This window comes from Peromyscus maniculatus, chromosome 23 (genome assembly GCF_049852395.1).
Source record: "Peromyscus maniculatus bairdii isolate BWxNUB_F1_BW_parent chromosome 23, HU_Pman_BW_mat_3.1, whole genome shotgun sequence".
Lineage (NCBI taxonomy): Eukaryota > Metazoa > Chordata > Mammalia > Rodentia > Cricetidae > Peromyscus > Peromyscus maniculatus.
In genome coordinates, this window is record NC_134874.1 from 58,048,762 (window position 1) to 58,068,935 (window position 20,174).

General features: G+C 43.0%; 3 protein-coding genes across 3 annotated transcripts in view; 1 reads left to right on the plus strand and 2 right to left on the minus strand.

Annotated features, from left to right (window-relative positions):
• The window catches only part of LOC107400489 (disks large homolog 5-like), a 127,838-nt gene extending 117,592 nt beyond the window's left edge, over positions 1–10,246 (minus strand). Inside the window, exon 1 of the mRNA XM_076560675.1 lies at positions 10,209–10,246. Within this exon, the coding sequence (XP_076416790.1) occupies position 10,209 (1 nt within the window). The 5' untranslated portion in view covers positions 10,210–10,246. The remainder of the gene's footprint in view (positions 1–10,208) is intronic.
• LOC102906506 (vomeronasal type-2 receptor 26-like) overlaps positions 1–20,174 on the plus strand; it is a 194,515-nt gene that overhangs the window by 13,085 nt on the left and 161,256 nt on the right. The window lies entirely within an intron of this gene.
• On the minus strand, positions 4,128–8,144 carry LOC121820881 (disks large homolog 5-like). Its single transcript, XM_042270072.2, has 3 exons — positions 7,924–8,144; positions 6,217–6,348; positions 4,128–4,756 (listed from the first exon to the last, which is right to left on the minus strand). The coding sequence occupies exons 1-3, from the start codon at positions 8,142–8,144 to the stop codon at positions 4,564–4,566; spliced, it is 546 nt and encodes a 181-aa protein (XP_042126006.2). The 3' UTR covers positions 4,128–4,563.

Below are 20,174 nucleotides of genomic sequence, written 5' to 3' on the forward strand. Positions count from 1 at the left end.
GCACATTTCTCCAACAGTCCAAAGACATCATTTTGGAGAAATATCAGTATGTTAAAGTCTTAGGCACAGTTCAGGAAAGATATCCCTGGCCTTGATTAGATACCAGGTGAATGTGAACCTTCTGGAAAACTCTATGCCTGCCCTCTAGTGGAGCCTACACAGCAATGCAAAGAAGGCTCTGGTTATTCCTACAGTTTAAAACTCTGCATGGGATTAACTTGTCAGCTCCTACTCTGTTCATGACCATAGTAAATCTTCTCATGAGAAACTGATAAACACTGCAGAGAGCCTGCAATCAGCAGAAGTGTGCTTTATGCAGATTTGCAAAAGGTGGACACTTATCTCTAAATGTGATGTTCCTGATGGAAAAGATGCAGGGGACACACTTTCCTTCATGATCAATGATTCTCCTTTCCACGTTTCTGGCTGCCATAGGGATATTTTTGGGGAGATCTAATCTAAGATATGAGATATTAGAGCATACAGGAGTTCTCAGAAAGGAAGAAGGGGACACAGTCCCCATAAGACCAAGGAGCGAACATATTGCTTCATATTGACTGAGCCAGCAATGACACTCTGAGGCGTTCTTTCCCTGCCCGTGGCTGGCAGCTTTGCCAATTGACAAAACTCAAAAAGGACAGAGATCCAGGTACAACAGACCCACTTGGATCCACCCGCTTCTGGAAGCCTGGGCTCCTACCTCATCTGGGACACAGTGAAGTGATGCTGCAGCTTTACTGCCAAGTCCCTTTGCCAGGTGAACAGCTCCTTCTGCTTCATTAGGAACTGAAGATGTTCCTTAAGACTTTGATGTTCCTGTTCATTAGAAGATTGTGTTTTTAGGGGAGGTTTCCACACCATGTACATAAACAAGCATTCTCTCTCTCTCTCTCTCTCTCTCTCTCTCTCTCTCTCTCTCTCTCTAGCACACACATGCATATGGATGTACACATACAAGCACACTACATTCCATCCACACTTAGTTTTCCAGATAACTCTTATGTAAGAAGAGATCACCTGGGATACTATGGCAAACAAAGTTACCTTTCATTAACCTAAAACCTCTCTACCCATATTCCTGCCTGGAGGCAGGAAACACAGGATGCTCTGAGCACAGGGATGTGGAAAATATTGTGTACTTTTACTCGGTTTTGATAATTTTTTTAGTTTATTTTTAGTTTATATGTGCAGATGTACAGCCTGCTTGTGTGTCTGTATAACATGTGCATGCCTGGTAACCTGGGAGAACTCAGTGCGTAGATAAGTCAATGCAGTGCTTGCCTTGAAAACCTGTACACAGACAGGTGAACACCAGGGTTCCTTGATCTGTAATCTAAACTCTCCTAGCAAGTTCCCCAGTCTGTGCATTGAAGGCTTAGTTCCCCAGCACAGGACCACTAGATGGCAGTGGACCAGCCCCTTGCTCTCACTCAGTGCTTCCCAGTGCCTCCAAGGAGGGCAGCTTCCTCCTAAAGAAGCTCTCTATAACACAGGTTGCCTCAATTTAGCCCAAAAGAATGAGCTCAGAAAACTAGAAAATCTCTACCATCCTGAGTCTATAGTAACCTGTACTCCAAGTAAGTTGATTGTGTCAGGGATTTCTTTGAGGAACAGAAGTTTGACTAACTCACGGCCAAATGACTGCATATATCATTCCATACTTAACAATATGGACCACATTGTATGTTTGCACTCATCAGTAATGGGTATCTGAAGAGTTTGTAGTTGGACTGTTCTGATGAGTCCTGCTGTATCCCTGTTGTCCCCTATTCTCTGTGGACACCACTTTCCATTCTGGAATCAATGCTCCACCTGAAGTCTATAGTTCCACTTTCTGAATAATTGCACATAGCTTCTCACAGGGCTGCACCATTTTACATTTCTCCCAACTCTCCATCAGGCTGAATTTAACTCAGGATGAAGAGGTTTGGAATAAAAGCAGTTTCTGAGTGCTACAGACACAACATGGAGTGGGTACTTGAGAGTATGGTGAGCCTAAGCGGTACCCTAAGACAACCTCATCTCACACCTCAGCATAGCTGTGGGACTTCTGCTGGGCTGAGATGCAGCCACAAGTACCTCTGCCGTTCAGAATTTCTCTGAGAATAAAGTTCAGGCCAGCTCCAAGGGCAAGGTTAGCTGAACCAAAGTTAGGCAAAGGTGAATGGAAAATGGCAGTAAGCGATGAGGAGAACAAAACAGGATGCAGGGACGTCATCAGTCACCAGCATCATTTCACCCAGAGCTGAGAGGGACACAAACCTTTCTGGCCTTTCCTGCCTCTCAGTAGCCTCTCTCTCACCTTCATGGACCCCTTTACTTTGTTTTTCTCCAGAGGATTTCTTCGCAGATAAATGATTCTGCCTCTACAAATACCTGAAAAACTTTTAGCTTGCATCAGTTATGTGGCCTTTGGTTGTAGTTAGCTGTGTGGACATGCATCAGTTATGTGGCCTTTGGTTGTAGTTACCTGTGTGGATATGCAGAAGGGTGGGCAACAACATCTGTTCTTTGATGGAGGCAAAGTGGTACTAACCAGATTAGGCACAGTACTTTCTCATTGAAATCCATCTCCATCATTCTTAAAGATGTTCCATTGTTCCATGAGAGAGTGAACATACCCACAGAGGCTCAAACACATATTCTCATTCCCCAAAGATACACATAACAACAACAACAGCAACAACAAGAACACACACACACACACACACACACACACACACACACACACACACACACACACACACCTTTCTTGAATCCAGAAAGGCAAGGTACAAGACTAGAATGGTGCAGCACCTTTTCTACTCCAGGGGGAGGTAGTGGGTCCTCCCTACTGTCTACAAGCCTCTTAGACCCAGCTAAGCTCTTCTGCCCTGGCCTGAACTTATTTCCCTTCCAAGGGAAGTTCTTAACACCAGACTCACTGATCGTACAGATAAGTAACAACCTCTGCACAACTGAGTTGGACCACACAAAACCAAGTGCTGGGGGAAGAGGGTGGGACATGAAGCCTCCTGATAGATTTAAGTTGAACCATCATAGTCTCCTCACTAAACTTACCCCGACTCCTCCACAGAAGACATCGACATCACCAGAGACTAGAAGTCACCCATTGTCATTACCCAACAACCTTTGACCAGATTACAGTGCACATTATATGAAAACAGCCCCAGGCCTGTCAGTGGAAGGTTATTTAGGTCATCCACAGCACTTTTCTAAAGTGCAGCACTCTATACAACTATGAGTTGTACTCTGTCCTAAGAGTGAGCTTCAGAGTATCAGATTACATGTTGTAAAGCCAGTAGACAAAACAGACCTTTCCTGGGAAGTTACCTCTATGCTGGGAAAGAAAAGAAATCTACTTTTTTATTTTTAAAGTAGCTACATTGTTTGATTTTTGTTATTTATTATAAGACGCATTAATTCCAAAGTAATAAAAATGTTTAAAAATTAAGAGAAACCAACAAGTCAATTCTCTTTCTGACCAAATGTACCACTTAGCAATGAAATGAGACAGAAAAAGACAGGACGCTCTACTGTGAGGAGACAGGAGATCCAAGGATCTGTGGCTATCCAGCTTAGCAAGAACAGAAATTTTCAGGTTCAGTGAGAGACCCGGGCTGAAGAACATAAGGGAGAAAACAACAGAGGACACTCGATGTCATCATCAGACCTTCTAAAACAACCACAGATGTATGCACCCTCAGACAGGCACACTCATACACAGACACATACCCCTCAAATCATCAGTGATCAGAACGCAATGAGGAGGACATCACACAGAATGAGGATGACATTACCAGTTGGATTAATACTCCTCACACTAGCTGTTATATGTAAGTCCCACAATTCTGCATCATTTTGGACTAAAAATGCCTGGGGAAGCATGCTGTGTTTCTGCAGGCTATGTTGATACAGTTGGCTCAAATCTGCCACCCTGACCCCCGCCTATTATAAGCCCTTGCCACATCCCTGGTCATCCAGTGAGCTTCTGAATGTAAGATCCAGGATGGGAGAACTGGCCAATTCCACTCACAGCAAAGAGTAGTGACAAACTGTTAATTTAGCTTTTTGAATTATGACCCAATACCTTGGCCAAGTAAAGAAAACACCATGGCAGTCTGGGAACAAGAGGGTAAAATGCCATATGACACCCAAAAACATGTCAATGAGACCCGGTCATGTGGCTTTTTCAGGGGGTGTTCCTCCTTCCATGCTGTGTCTGCCTCTGATCTCACATGACCCCTGCCAAGCAAATGAGACCCAGACCCTTGACCTGACTCACTCAGATCTCTGTGGCTCCATCATAGCATGGCTCCTTCCATACTGATATACAGGTAAGTGGTATGTGATTGACCAGTCTCCCTCAATGGATTGTGGCTTCCAGCAGAGCAGTAGGGTTTGCTTGCTCTAAGAGGCTAACTCCCCAGAAAGACTTGTAAATGATCACAGAAGTGAACTATTGGATGGGATGGGTCAGTTGGATAAGTAAGTAGATGGTTACATGGGTGTGTGCATATGTGTGTGTATGGTCAAACTGGTGGCCAGGTTGGCCCTACTGCTTCAACCTACCCGCAGCTGCCTTGTCCAGAGGTCATACATCTTCCCATGGGCCTCCTCACAGAGCCTCTTTGCCTCCACACAGGACTCTTGTAGTAAAATCTGCTCCTCCTGCAGCTTTTTCTTGTCTTCTAGCAACATTCTCACTTTTTCTTTCAGCTGAGTCTGTTCACTCAGGTGCTGACTGTAGAGGGTGCTGAAATATCACAAGAAATAATGAGGTCCACCTCCATCTGCCACTCCTGCTTCCTAATACCATGATTCCTGCAAGGTCCCATGTCCCCATCCCCAACAGCCCTGGCCTGGAGCCCTCATTAGCCATGGCAGCATCACTCAGGTGCAGGCCAAAGCCAGAGAATAGCCAAATTCCAGAAAGATTTACACTACTTCTGAATACCCTGACAGCAAAAGGGATCCATGTACCTCGGAAGATTGGATCTGCTGCCTCCTGCACACATACACTGGTGCTTAACTGTTCATGGTATTGGGAAAACATGAGCAGTTAGAGGGAAACCATGCTCTGAGGGAGACAGAAGACCCATCTGGAGTACATTCCATCTGTGTGTCCCATGGAAACCAGCTCTGTAAGCTCCTGCCAGAGCCACATAAACCATGGTGCAAACTATATTTTCTGTCTAGAAGTTCCAGAAGCTGACCAGGAAAAGTTGGAAAGGGCTCTTCCACTCTTCACACTTAGGAGAACTCAGTCTAGGAGGCACAAATCCATGAGCTATAAGGCAGGCTGCTTGCTAAGAGGTAAACAGACTAGAACTTCAGCCCTCACTTTGGTTCAAAGGTGGAGAAGGGAAGAAGATGCTGTGGGATGTCTTTCTGTATGCTGTGAATATGTAATGCTCTCATTGGAGCTATTGGATAGTCTGTATGTCAAATTACTCTGATTGGTCAATAAATAAAACACTGATGGGTCAGTGGCTAGGCAGGAAGAATAGGCGGGACTAATAGAGAGGAGAAGAGAAAGAACAGGAAGGCAGAAGGAGTCTCTGCAGGCTGCCATCATGACAAGCAGCATGTGATGATGCCAATAAGTCACAAGCCACGTGGCAAGGTATAAATTTATAGAAGTTGATTAATTTAAGCTATAAGAACAGTTAACAAGAAGCCTGCCATGGCCATACAGTTTGTAAGCAATATAAGTCTCTGTGTTTTCTTGGTTGTGTCTGAGCGGCTGTGGGACTGGCTGGTGACAAAGATTTGTCCTGACTGTGGGCACGCAGGAAAACTCTACCTACACATTGGTTAATAAATAAGCTGCTTTGGCCTATGGCACAGCAGGAAGGAGCCAGGCATGAAAATCCAGGAGAGACAAAGAAGAAAGGCAGAGGTGGAGGAAATGCCAGCCGCAACCCAAGGAGCAACATGCCAGCAGCCTGGCAATGCAGCTGCCATGTGGGAAAACACAGAATAATAGAATTGGGTTAATTTAAGATGAAAGAGCCAGCTAGCCTGAAAATTTAAGCCGTTGGCCATACAGTTTGTATGTAATGTGTTCCTCTGTGTGTTTATTTGGGTCATTTGGCTGCAGGAGGCAGGTGGGACAGATTCCTCCTGACAGCAGGTCAGGCAGGACTGGAGAAACTTCAGACAACAAGAAGCAGTCCTTACCAAGTTCTGGAGTCAACCCAGACAGGCACTCACCGGGAGATTTTGGTCTTCTCACTCAGCTCTGTACACTTGTACAAGGCCTCACTAATTTCCTTGGGTAATTTCATCACATCTGCCATATCCATCTTATGCTCTGTGTTCTGCATCTCATGATCAGAATTCAGCCTGTGGTAGGGCATAGCCCCAGGAGCAAAGAACCCTGTGAACACAGGCCTCAGGGACCCCATGAATTAAGGATGTATTTTGCACTACCCTAGCCCACTGGATGTCACACCCTGAATCCTATGTACTGGGAACGCCTGATGTGCAATAGACTTCTTACCCTGCCCCAGGGCCAGAAAAGGCTGGGTGTCAACAGGGAGGGAGACAGACCTACATGAGCTCCCTCAGTAGGCCTGGAGGAGTAGACTAGCTCTCTATGTAGGCCCACAGGTGTGGGCCTACATGAAATCTGTGATGACATTTCCACTGATGTTAGAATAGAAATGGTTTGTCCTTACAAGGATATCCAGAACTCATAGTCAGTATTGGCTTGAGTAGGCACTCTATGTGGATAGCTTTATAAAACTCCCAAGGTTATTCCAACGAGGCACCTGGGTGAGCACAAAGATTGAGAACCGTGATGCTCAAAGTGGAGCTCCCTGGTCTCAGCACTTATATCACCTGAAATCTTTGAAACAGGCAAATCCTCAGGCCTACTATCAACCTCCAACTCACACGATCTGAAGGGACACACACACACAACACACACACACACACACACACACACACACACACACACACACACACACTGTAATGGAGCCTGTCACAGACAGTACAGAACACACTGAGACACCAAATCGTCAGCACAAAGAGATGCATTTCCCTGCAGGGCAAGCAAGGCATTGGGAGCCTGCCTCTGGATCAGGCAAAGGCAGACAACATGCAGCAGGCTTTTTTCAGCAGTGGGATTTGAAATACAAAGTTTGAGTCTGTGCTAGGGTGAGTTGCTGAGATCTGATTGGACAGGTTGACAAGTGTAGGCGGGTAATGAATTTTGATTGTTGGACTTTGGTGTTTAGTTTCAAGAATGAGTCAGTGTCCACAAAAGGGAATGAAATGGGGGCCTAAATTTAGGAATGTAATCTAATGGTTAATCAAGGGAGAGGGAACTGAAAAGGGCAAAACCTGCCACTGCCATGATTGTGATGTTTGGGCCCCTTGGAGAGCAATTCACACACACACAAACCCACACACAATTAGGATGACAAGAAATGTAGGTAGGTGGCATTGTCTCACAGTATAAGGAACAAGACCAGAGAGGAGCAGAGATGGACACGAGCCCTTCCAGTCACACACAGAAGGACCAAGTAGAACCACCAGGCCCTTCAAGCTACTCCCAGAGCAACAAGCAAAAATATCTTGTCAAATACAGAGACTCAGGTTAAAATCAGAGCACCCAGCATCTCCTATAAGCCAACACTGTCAAGGTCTCTTGAAATGCATGTTGTGATCTTACACCCTACTGCCCCTCTCTGTGGATTGTGATTCAGGCCACAGGCTCTGGGTTTCATTAGGAGGAATCAGAACAGTCTGTGACAAATCTCACTCCTACAGGCTTCAGTTCTGCCTCTCAGATGCATTCAGGAAAATTTGTTTGTGCAGGTCACCCTGCAGGTGCAGCTTCCAGTGACCCAAGGACTGCTGGAATTGACACAGTAGGGTCAAGACAGTCACCAGAGAACAGGGCATGATGAATACCTGTTGTTCAACTCATTGTTGTAATGGGCCAGGTATTCACGCAGTTCATTCCTGTCATTGGTCATCATCTGTAGCTGAAGTTTCAGTTTTTCCACGTGGTTCAGCTGGTGCTCCTGCTCAGTGAGGAAGAAGGGTGTGGGTGATGCCTTCCTAGCAGTCCCTGTAGGTATACAAACACATGTGAATTTGTACAGATAAATGGCATAAGCTAAGAAGATCATGCGGAGTCCCAAGAGGAGGCCTGAGGAAGAGGAAAAGCATGGAACCCAGTGAAGCCTTTAAAGATCAGAACATCTCTCCTTAAGCTGGGCCTCATAAGCCATGTGTGTGTCTCCAATCATTATGGCTAGATATATGCCTCAGGCCTTACTGAAGCCCCCCCTGGGTCTGAAAGACATAAGCAAGGCCGGCCATGTTGTTTTGAAAATGTCATCTCATACCTGATGTGATGCAAAAAAGTCCAGCCTAGTGGTTTTCACCTCCCAGCCGTGATAACCTGTGTCCACGACTAAAACAAACTGAATGTTTCAGACCTGGGTACATGGATGGAGGGTTTCCATTCTTCCTATTTATATCAGATATAAAGTGCAACAACATCCCATTCTGATACCACATTAGTGGTTCTGGGCCTCCTGTTGCATTTTTTTGCCATGCAGAATGAACTGAAGGAGGTTCCTGCACAGCAGCTGCAGCCTTGACCAATCCTGGCCCTCTGCCAACTAACCATCAGGAATCCTCCACCTTTGATCTGCTCTTTAGGAACCCGGACAAGCAGCATAGGCCCATTGCTTCATGATCACAGCTACGGGACCCCATTACTAGAAGGTTCATTTCTAGCCTCACCTCCTTCTTAGGAAACTAGGGCTTTCTCTGCAAATCAGTGTGATCAGTCATGTCAATATGTCAATTGGTGAACTCTATAAGCACTTAGTGAATGCCTCAATGGCAGCTGGCCTTGCCACAACACTGGTGATTTCACAGGAAATGACACAGGCTCTCCAGGGTACAATAGAATTTCCAAAGAATGGACTGTTAGGGCCACTGCCAATGGTCATTACCTATCTGATAAAAAGCTCTTCAATAATTCACCAGAAGCCAAGCTGCCCTTTCCTGGAGCCTCTCCTGAGACACAGAGGAAGGCCTTCACCACCTCCTCCTTCCACCCCGTGATCTCTCTGACTCATTAGAATCTAGTTCATTCTAATTCAATAGTTCATCATGTGTGGAGAGCAAGACTCACTTTCCACACACCACCCAGGAATGGCTGTTCATCCTGATGATCGCCAGCTAATAAGATGAGAAATTAAGGACGCTAAGAAATTAGCTAAGGACAATGGGGAAGGAAGATCAGTTCCATGAAGTGAACAAGCACGTTAGAGAAGATCCACTGGGCAGTTACAATGTATGGGACTGGTGAAGGATTATGTGGGTTTTGTTGGAACAATGATGAGTCACATAGGAAATGATGCAGCTTTTGCCAAAACCTCCAGCAAAATACATTCCAACCATCATGATATTAGCAGAGGGGTTATCAGCCATTGAAAGGTATGACTGAAACTACCTAAGGACTGGGCATCCCCAGGTGAGCTTTCAGTCACCAAGAACAAATACTTACAGGAAGAGTCATGTCCCAGTCCTGCACTCAAGGTAGAGGAAAGAGGACTGGCTAGTGAGAGGGCAGGAACTCAGAAACCTTAAGGGTCTCTGACATGTGGCAATACTTGGTGGCTCCTGCCCTGCCAGTGGTTGTTATTTCAAATGTGAGACTCTCTAGATCTGGCCAGGGGACTTTACTCTCCCTGCTATTAGTGACACACACCAAAAGAAATCCAGTGTGGGTGAAGTGCAGGACTGGAACTGAAACCTCTTTAGTCCCTCTGTGCTTCCTTCCCACTCAGAGTGAAAGCAGAGGGCCCTCAACAGAGCAGCTGCAGCCTTGACCATCCCTGGCTCTGTGCCAAACTAACCATGGAAAATCCTCAACTCTGGGTCTGCTCTTGAAGAACTCAGAGGATCAGGATAGGCCCATTGCTTCTCAGAATCTCTCCCCTCCTGAGCCCCACTCCTGGAAGGATCAGCTGAAGCCTTCCTCCTTCAGGAAGCTCCCCTTCCCTTTCCCAGGACTCACTGTGCTTTCCCCAGAACCATTTGTTTCTTGGTGGGTGACATGGAAGCTGAAGGCCATCTTCCTTCTGCCTCCCTCTGATCTCCCTGTGCTCTCCATCCTGTCTCCCAAGAATCCTGTTCCGTCTAGTCAGCATGTCTGTAGGTGAAACATGAGACACTGCACCAATGCCCCAATGACAGTTGGTGTTGCCACAACACTGGTGACATCACATGGAATGCCAAGGTTCTCCAGGAGACAGTAGAATGTCCATGTGCTGATGTCACATGGTGTAGCTATTTCATCCCTGCTACCTACCTCACCCAAAAGTGACATGAAACCAAGGTGCCATTTCCATGAACCTCTGTGGTCACAATGGAAGCCATTCGGTAGATCCTCCTTCCAAAGTCAGAAAGCTAGCTTCATTATAAACTTCATCTAAGTGGGCGGGGTGGAGTTGGCGCACGCCTTTAATCCCAGCACTCGGGAGGCAGAGGCAGGCAGATCTCTGTGAGTTCGAGGCCAGCCTTGACTACCAAGTGAGTTCCAGGAAAAGGCCCAAAGCTACACAGAGAAACCCTGTCTCGAAAAATAACAAAAAAAAAGAAACTTTATCTAAGTGAAGTTGCCTTTCATATATTTCCTTTTTTCCCTAAATATTCTGTTTATATTTCCATACCTTAAACCATTTTATCTTAGGCTCCATATAAACTTTATTTATATTCAAATATTATTTAGCTTTAATGTTCCATATTTTTATATCTTAAACTACTTCCCCAGGTCGAATACAGAATGTATTCAATCTTTCATGACATACTTAAGCCTTTAAACTTTTATAAACATATTACATCTTAAAATACCTTTTTATCTATTTAATTTATTGAGTTATCCTCTGCTTGAAATTTGATCCAGTTTTTTTTCTTATCTTAGCCAATAATAATTTTAAACCAATTCTCTTAAATGATGGCTAGTATTTGTAACCATGCACAGAATGAAGCATGATCAAGCATGCCCCACCTCACTGTAATAATGCAACTAGTCCATGGTAAAGGATGAGGGCACCATCATGTTGTGCCACAATACACATATGCTTGTTTCCATACAACACACACACAAATATGTGCCCACATTCATACATTTAAGATCATGTGTTTATCTACACAATTGCATGTGTACTCACACAGACACACAAACACACACAAAAATATACTTTGAAATTGAATTAAATGTACAATAAATTGGCATAACAAAAAATCAAAAAGAAACAACTTTGTTTATTGGCATGCATGTGTATGGTATGCATAGCTATGAGTATAGTTATGTTCATGATTTATAAGTATCTATATGGTATACATATTGTGTAGAACCATATCTAACTGGATATACATGTGTATATAAATATTAAGATAAACTGATATCCCAACTCCCAGACACCAGCCAAGGAGGCAGCAGAACTTTCCAAGTGCCCGGATTGCTGTGTTGGCTCTTTGCTGCCTCAAATATGAGTGCCTGTTATATTTTTTTTGGAAAGGCATCATTTTTTAATTCACAAATGAGGCACTGTATTTGCCTTATTAGAAAATATGTAACATGTAACTTTCAAAAGCAGAAATATGAGAAATAAACTTTGCTATCAGTATCTAGAAATGAATATCAAAACTTCCTTCAATGCATTTATCTATACCTGCATATCATTTCAGTAGTTTAATATTAATCCTATATTTTAATTTTTTCTGTATTTAATTTTTTCTCCCCTGAATAATGCAGTGTTCAATATATTGAGTAGTCATGAGGTATCATTCTCCATGATGGTAGTGGCCACTTCTGTCTCTATCTAAAGCATCTTCTAGCTGCCTAGAAGTCAAGTTTTTAATTTCTTCATGTACTAGTTTATGGTTCTGTGTAGACTAGGAAACATTTATTACACTAGGCTTTGGAGACACAGAGGTAACTAGGGTGAGTAGCATGGGAAGGAGATGGTGGGGGTGGGCTGTCTGCATGTGTTGGGAAAGTTCTAGTTAAATGGGTGAAAGATCACATCTGAGGTAATAGGTGGCAAAAAGGCAGAACACAAAGAGAAAGATATTTCTGACTCTGCACGCTGCTACTCAGTCTTCCCCACTGCATGACACATGGCTGTCCCAGATTTCCACTTAGCAAGGTGAATTGATTGACCTGGGCTTGCTCTGCAGTGATGTATGTCTACATAGAGGATACAGGTCTAAAAGCATTTGTAACAAATACACCTAAATGTACAAACCGTTACAAGGTATTCTGCATCTGAGCTGGTTTATGTAAGAGATCCATGCCCAAAGGTTGGTCCAAAAGTAAAATTCTTTTTTGAGTCCATTGTTCTCTGTGATTATGTTGGATACATACTGTCTTAGTTAGGCTTTCTCTTGCTGTGAAGGGACACAATGACCACAGCAACAATTATAAAGAAAACATTGAATCAGGAGGCTTACAGTTTCAGAGGTGTAGTCCATTATGATCATGGCAGGACATGGAGGCCTGCAGGCAGACATGTTCCTGGAGAAGGAGCACCATCTTGATCCCACAGGCAACAAAAAGTGCTCTGAGACACTAGGCATGGCATGCGCATAAGAGATCTCAACAACTCCCTCCCCCACAGTGACATACAGACTCCAACAAGGCCACACTCTCTCCAACAAAGCCACACCTCCTAATGTTGAACTCCCTGTGAGCTTATGGGAGCTTCTTATAATCAAATTAACAAACCTGCAGGATATCCTTAGAAGGCATAATGAAACAGTATTTTGGTGGTGCTAATAGAAGATACTTTGTAGAGGAGAGCACTTTTTTTTTTTAAATGGAGAATGGTATCATTTGGTTCTGCCAATCTTTTGGTTCAACCTATCTTAAGTTCCTTGATAGAGACTCCAGAACAAAACAGAAATTAACAAGAGAAGAGTTTGTACTCACCTAGTACAAACTTTCACAGCACAACTCTTCCTAAGGATCAAGCACCCCCAACAAATGCTTAGACCTGAAATTATTTTTTAAAGATTGTGTTCATTCAGAATTAATTGTCATTATATAGACTATCTTTTGCTTAAGAAGTAATGCTCAAATGTGCATATTTTCATGTAATACTAAGTGAATATGCTAATTTACATATAAATTCGGGTATTTTAAATGTACATTAATAGCAACATTTTGGACTTCACTTAATCAGTATCGAATTATTTAATCATAAAAGCATGTAGTATTGATGCCCAGCCACTGAGTGAGCAAGGGAGATGGGAGAAGGTGAACACAGCATCATCAGCTGCCATCCATCCCCACCTCACTGTCCTATGCCCTGGGGAGTATCTAACCATGAATCCTGGACCCCTGTGTACCCAACCAGGCACCAGGCTCATTTAGAGAGGTCCCTCTTAGACCCAACTTAATGAGCTTCCAGCTATCAGGGGACGGATGGAAAGAGGTAACTCTCACTCAAACTGATGATGTGTATGAGGGTATAAGAGCAGCTGTTACCTCGTACATTCCTGCATGTCTTAGAAAAGGGCACATTGCCTGGTCTATGCCAGCCCTAGCCAGCCTTCCAGCCTGAAAGCCAAGAACAAAGTCAAGGACATCAACGTCTCACTAGTGCCTCAAGTCTCAATAGGATGAGCAAGCAAACAGGAGTAGTCCATCCCCAAGAGTCCCCATGCCTCCACCAAAGGGTAGTCACCACAAGCTTCACAGACTCCTGCCAAAAACTGTCCCAAGTGACACCCAGCAGCCCCAGAACACTCCTTAGTTTAGAAGTGGGGTAACATCCCAGGTACAAGTCAGAGTGACCCACGGAGCCCATGGAGATGGTAAAAGGTCATCAGTCTTGCTGTGGTGATGATCTCAAGAGAAATTACTGACACTGCACGTAGCTAGAGACCAGGACAAGTCTACCCAAGAAGGAAGCCTTTCAAACACTCATCTGGTCTCAAATCAGGCTTCCCTCCCCAAATTCTACAATGTATACGGACAGAAGAGCACATGGCCCCAGAACTGATGTGCCCTTACTCTAGATTTTATTATGGTCCTGATCCTTAGGGTGTGCTACAGCCTTCATGTCCACCAGCGTTCCTTCCTTCCCACAGAATGATGCCTTTATGTATCCCACATATTTCTCAAAACCCCTACCCTTCACTCCTTGGGGGTCTTCTTTGATATTCACCTCCTGGTGAGTCCAGTCATTTCAACCATGTGGCATGGCATTGAGCCCTGGGCATGCACCATGGCTCAGGGCCAGCACTGTGCCTTTTAGAGCATGAGTAGATCTGAGAGTTTATTCCTGAGTTGATGGAAAGTGGAATGTTATGGAACCTGTGTCAAAATTAAAGCAATAGGAGTCAAGCAGATGAATGACAAATAGTGAGGGCTTTTGGATCACATCCTCTCTGTGTGCCTTCATCAGTTTGCAGATATGCGGCTGCACCTTTCCTCCATGGAGGGACATGTGGTGCTTCTGACCTGCTTCAGGAAATTGTCAGGAAGTCCTTCCTAGGTTTTATGAGCGGTTTCAGGGGGAAGATCTGAGTCCCTCCTCACATTCATTCATCCACTCAACTTCCTATGTCAAGCCCCATGTTTTGAGATGGCATATTCTGAGTGCCATCAAGTATGAAATAAAGCCAAAGGTTTCGGTATAATTAATGACTGTGTTCATATCATGTTCTGTGCATGTCATTTTGCATCAACTTTTCAGTAATTTTTGTTTTAAAAGTATTTAGTGATTGAAATATATAAGGTAATTCATCTAACTGGAATGTTTTTCACTAAGTCTTTGATACTTTGGTATTCTAAAATGCGCAGTAACCATGAAGGATATTTAACTTATGAAGTGCTTGGAAAATTTGACCCTTGTAAGAATGTTGTATTAGGTTAAGTATGTGGTGATGGCTATAACTGGTTAAATGCTGAAACCTGAACTGTCCACAGGGGCCTCCAGAGCACTACTGATGACCAATAGCCTTAGACCTGAGAAGTGCACTAGGAACACAGGACAGACTCTCAAAGGCACAATGCCAAGAAGAACATGCCATTTCATTGACTCATTCTGGAAGCTTCCTTGGTGATTTTTTAATTATTCACTGGTGGTTTCCAGTGAACTCTCCTACCTGCATGGCAGAGTAACTTCACTTTTGCCTTTTCCCATCAATTACTCTAGACCAGCAGTTTCTGCAAGCTAGACACATAGCAAACCTCCTCCTACCAAGAATTTTTAGTCTTAGGGTGAGCTCTTATTGAGAGTATCATTCATTTGAAACAAAATTCTGCACAAAAATTTCACAATGTCCTTTAATATTAAAATATTCTCTAAGTTTCAGAACTACAAGAAAACCCTCTAAGGCAGAAAGCCATGAGTCAATCATGAAAAGTACCAGGGAAGGGCCAATGAGATGGGTAGTTGCATGGAAGAAAAGAGCTGAATCATCCGAATTAGTTCATTGACCTCCATATGAACAGAATGACAAAATGGCATGGCGTGTATTGTATGTTCATTCTCTCTCTATTGTATGAATGTATGTATTTCTCCTTCCCCAAATAAGTAAATAGATTATTGTTATTATTTTAAACACCAATAGGTAGGAAGGTTTCCATACACTCATCATATGAAATAATTTTTAAAAAATGAAAAAGATAGCATGCAGCTCACAACTTTTTGCAACTTCAGTTCCAGGGGTTGTGACACCCTCCCACAGACATACATGAAGACAAAACACCAATGTACAAAAAATAATAAATCAACAATTAAATATTTGTAGAAGCTATGGGGTCAGGGGCCCCACAAGCATCCCACAGAACTAAATAATCTAGGCTAATAGTGACTCCGAGACTGAACCACCAACCAGGGAGCATGCATTGGACTGACCTGTGTCCTCTGCATGTATTTTACAGTGAGACTCCTAACAGTGGGAGCAGGACTTGTCTCTAATGCCTGCTTCTGGGACCCATTCCTCCTACTGAATTGCTCCATCCAGTCTCAATGTAAGAAGTCATGCCTAGTCTCACCACAACATGATACAACATGGCAGGCAGATATGTGCGCAGGAGGCCTACCCATTTCTGAAGAGAAAAAAGAGAAGGAGGAATGGATGGGGAGCCGGAAGAGTGGAGGTTGGGGGAGGGACTGAGAAGAGAGGATGGAGGGGAAATTTTGGTTAGGATGTAAAAACAAAAATAAACAAATAGATAAAAACATTCATTCCAAAAAGGGAGAATAGTATCATATTTAAATTTGCGATACTAAATTCATGTACCTCAAGGTACATTGCCACTTATTCTAACTTTATAAAGGGTTTGCAGTTGTACATAATAGTTAGATAATATTAGGCATACTTTTGAGCTGGTCTAATACAAAATGTGGTTGCATTGTACTTGGAATAATTATATCATGTTTAGGCATTGTTATGACCTTGTTATTGTTTTACATTTGGAAATTAATCATGTCATAAAAAGATATAATTTTGTGTCAAGTTGACAAGGGTGCAATTGTGATAGCAATTTTTGTTTGTCAAATTTATTACATCTGGAATTAACTAACACCCAAAAGTAGAAGGGCGTGCCTGTGAAGTATTTTTGTTAATTAGAAAAGAGAAGATCCATGTAATCCTATTTTTGCAGTATGAAGAATTCCTTTAATCTTGATACTGATGGGGAAAGAAATGCCTTAACCTCAGATGTTTTGAGCCAAACAACCCCACCTGTAATCTCAGCCAGGCCTTGTGCTAGAACCCCATATAAAGAAATGGAAGAAGGGTCTTTTGCTCTTTAGCTGCATGCTCTTACCTTGCTAGCAAGTCCATTCCTTCACTGGCATTGGAGCCAACTGCTTTGGAATTCCAGAATATACTGCTGATGGGCTGAGACATCAAGCATAGTGGACTGAGCAACTCCTGGATTCCAGGACTTTGCCCTCATAGCCAGCCAATGTTCCATTAGCTGAACTACAGCCTCTAAGTCATTCTAAAATATAGAACTCAGGACATCTGGAAGAACATCCAGTGCTCGTAACCTCTGAGCCATCTCCTCAGCCTGGGTTTTTTTGTTTTTTCCATATGAAGTTAAGTATTGTTATTTCCAAGTCTGTGAAGAATTGTGTTGGGATTTTGATGGGGATTACATTGAATCTATTGATTACTTTCGGTAAGATTACCATTTTTAGCATGTTAATTCTACCTATCCATGAGCCTGGGAAATCTTTGATTTTCTGATATCTGCTTTGATTTCTTTTTCAGAGACATAATGTTCTTATCATACAGGTCTTTCACTTGCTTAATTAGAGTTACCTCAAGGAATTTTGTATTATTTGTGGCTATTGTAAAGGGTGATGTTTCTCTGATTTATTTCTCAGCCCTTTTATCATATGTATATAGGAGGGCTACTGATTTTTTTTTTAGTTAATCTTGTATCCTGCCACATTATTAAAGGAGTTTATCAGCTGTAGGGGTTCCCTGGTAGAATTTTTGGGGCCACTTATGTATACTATCATATTGTCTGCAAATAGGGAAAGTTTGACTTCTTCCTTTCAGTTTGTATCCCCTTGATCTCCTTTTGTTGTCTTATTGCTCTAACTAGAACTTCATGTACTATATTGAATAAATATGGCAAGAGTGGACAGCCTTGTCTTCTTCCTGATTTTAATGGAATTGCTTTGAGTTTACCTCCATTTAATTTGATGTTGGCTGTCAGCTTGCTGTAACTTACCTTTATTATATTTAGGTATGTTCCTTTTATTACTGATCTCTCTAGAACCTTTATCATGAAGAGGTGTTGGATTTTATCAAAGGCTTTTTCAGCATCTAATGAGATGACCATATAGGTTTTTTTTTTCTTTCAGTTTGTTTATATGGTATATTACATTGACAGATTTTTGTTTGTTGAACCACCCTTGTATCCCTGAGATGAAGCCTAGTTGGTCATGGTGGACATTTTTTTATGTGTTCATGGATTCAGTTTGCCAGTATTTTATTGAGTATTTTTGTATCAATGTTCATGAGGGAGATTGGTCTGTAATTCTCTTTCTTGCATCTTTGTGTGGTTTGGGTATCAGGGTAACTGTAGCCTCATAAAAAGAGTTTGGTAATGTTCCTTCTGCTTATGTTGTATGGAACAATTTGAAGAGTATTGGAATTAGCTCTTCTTTGAAAATCTGGTAGAATTCTGCACTGAAACCATCTGGTCCTAGGCTTTTGGGGGGAGACGTTTAATGACTGCTTCTATTTTCTTAGGGGTTATTGGTCTATTTAAATAGTTTACCTGGTTTTGATTTAACTTTGTTATGTGGCACTTATTCAGTAATTGCCCATTTCTTTTAGATTTTCCAGTTTTGTGGAGCACAGGTTTTTGAATTATGACCTGATGATTCTCTGGATTTCCTCATTGTCTGTTTTTATGTCTCCCTTTTCATTTCTGATTTTGTTATTTTGAATGCTTTGTCTCTGCCTTTTGGTTAATTTGAATGAGGGCTTGTCTATCTTGATTATTTTCAAAGAACCAGCTCTTTGCTTCATTGATTCTTTTATTGTTCTCTTTGTTTCTATTTCATTGATTTCAGCCCTCAATTTGATTATTTCCTAGCATCTATTCCTCCTGGGTGAGTTTGCTTCTTTTAGTTCTAGAGCTTTTATGTGTGTTGTTAAGTCACTAGTGTGAGATTTCTCCATCTTCTTTATGTCGGTATTTAGTGCTATGAATTTTCCTCTTAGCACTGCTTTCATAGTGTCCCATAGGTTTGGGTATGTTGTACATTCATTTTCATTGAATTCTAGAAAAATCTTTAATTTCTTCATTTCTTCCTTGACCCATTGGTGATTTGTTTGGGCATTATTCATTTTCCATGAGATTGTAGGCTTTCTGTAAATTTTGTTGTTGTTGAAATCTAACTTTAAGCCATGGTGGTCTGGTAAAATACAAGAGGTTATTCCAGTTTTGTTGTTGTTGTTGTGTTGTTTTGTTTTGTTTTTGTATGTGTTGGGATTTGCTTTGTGATTCAGCATGTGGTCAGTTTTAGAGAAGGATCCATGGGGTGCTGAGAAGAAGGTATATTATTTTGTGTTAGGGTGGAATGTTCTGTAGATATCTGTTAAGTCCATTTCAGTCACAACTTCTGACAAAGTAGGTCTTTTCTCATAACTTCATAACTGTATAACAAAAGAGAGCTTTCCTCCTTTTGTGCAGCTCTGGGAGGGACTGAGGAAGAAGGAAGAAGTTACTGAAGCCCAAGGAAAAGGGTGGCCAGCTGGATGGGACAGGACTAAGCTCTGGGGATTAAAGGGAGGTCTTGGCAGACTCTGGATGATTCTGCCAGTACACTGGTCATTATCATTCACAGGACCCTCTCCTGTTAACGCTTGCCCTTACCTAGAGTCTTTTCTCAACCCCACTCAGCACCCTCACAAGAAGCCTTTCCGTAATTGCTTGAAACCCAAGGCTACTCCAAGGCCTCAGTACCCCTTTGCCAGCAAATTCCTAGTGTAGGCACCCCAGCCCCACAGCAGAAACACTCACCCTCTCCTGACAGAGCTCCAAAATCACAAACATAAATTTGCTGTTCTTGAAAACGCTGTGGAAGCCTCCGACGTGTTGATGTGCGAGGCTGCGGTGAATGGAAATCTCTGTGGACAGCTTCTCCTTCTGGGAGGGCCAGAGAAAAGACTTCAGCACGATCTTGGCTGCGAACGACTCCTTTGTGTCTGGGTCTGAGATCTCAAAACATTTCCAATCCTCCTTTATCAGAAAGTGGCCCCTTACATACTGGTGCCTGCTGAGTGGGTCCAATAAGACCTCCGGAATCTCCTTCAGCAGTGGGGCAGCCACTGGGTCCCTGGGAACTGCATCTCCCTGGACCCTGGCTTTCCGGAGGTCGGCTGGTGCTCAAGCCAGCTTTCCAGCTTTGTCTGCTGCATCCATGCTCCTGATTTGCTTTGCTCCCCCTGGAATTCAAACAAGGCGCTGGGAATCTTTCAAAGGCCTGCCTGCGTGTTGCTGATTGGCCACAGAGATTTAAAAAGAAGCCACCAGGCACTCTGCGTCATGTGAGTGCTCTATGGCACAGCTCCCTTTAAAACCCGCATCTTGTGAGCAAGAAACTTGCTGGGCAGGGACTTGAGGACTGAATGCACGTGGGATAGCCTGG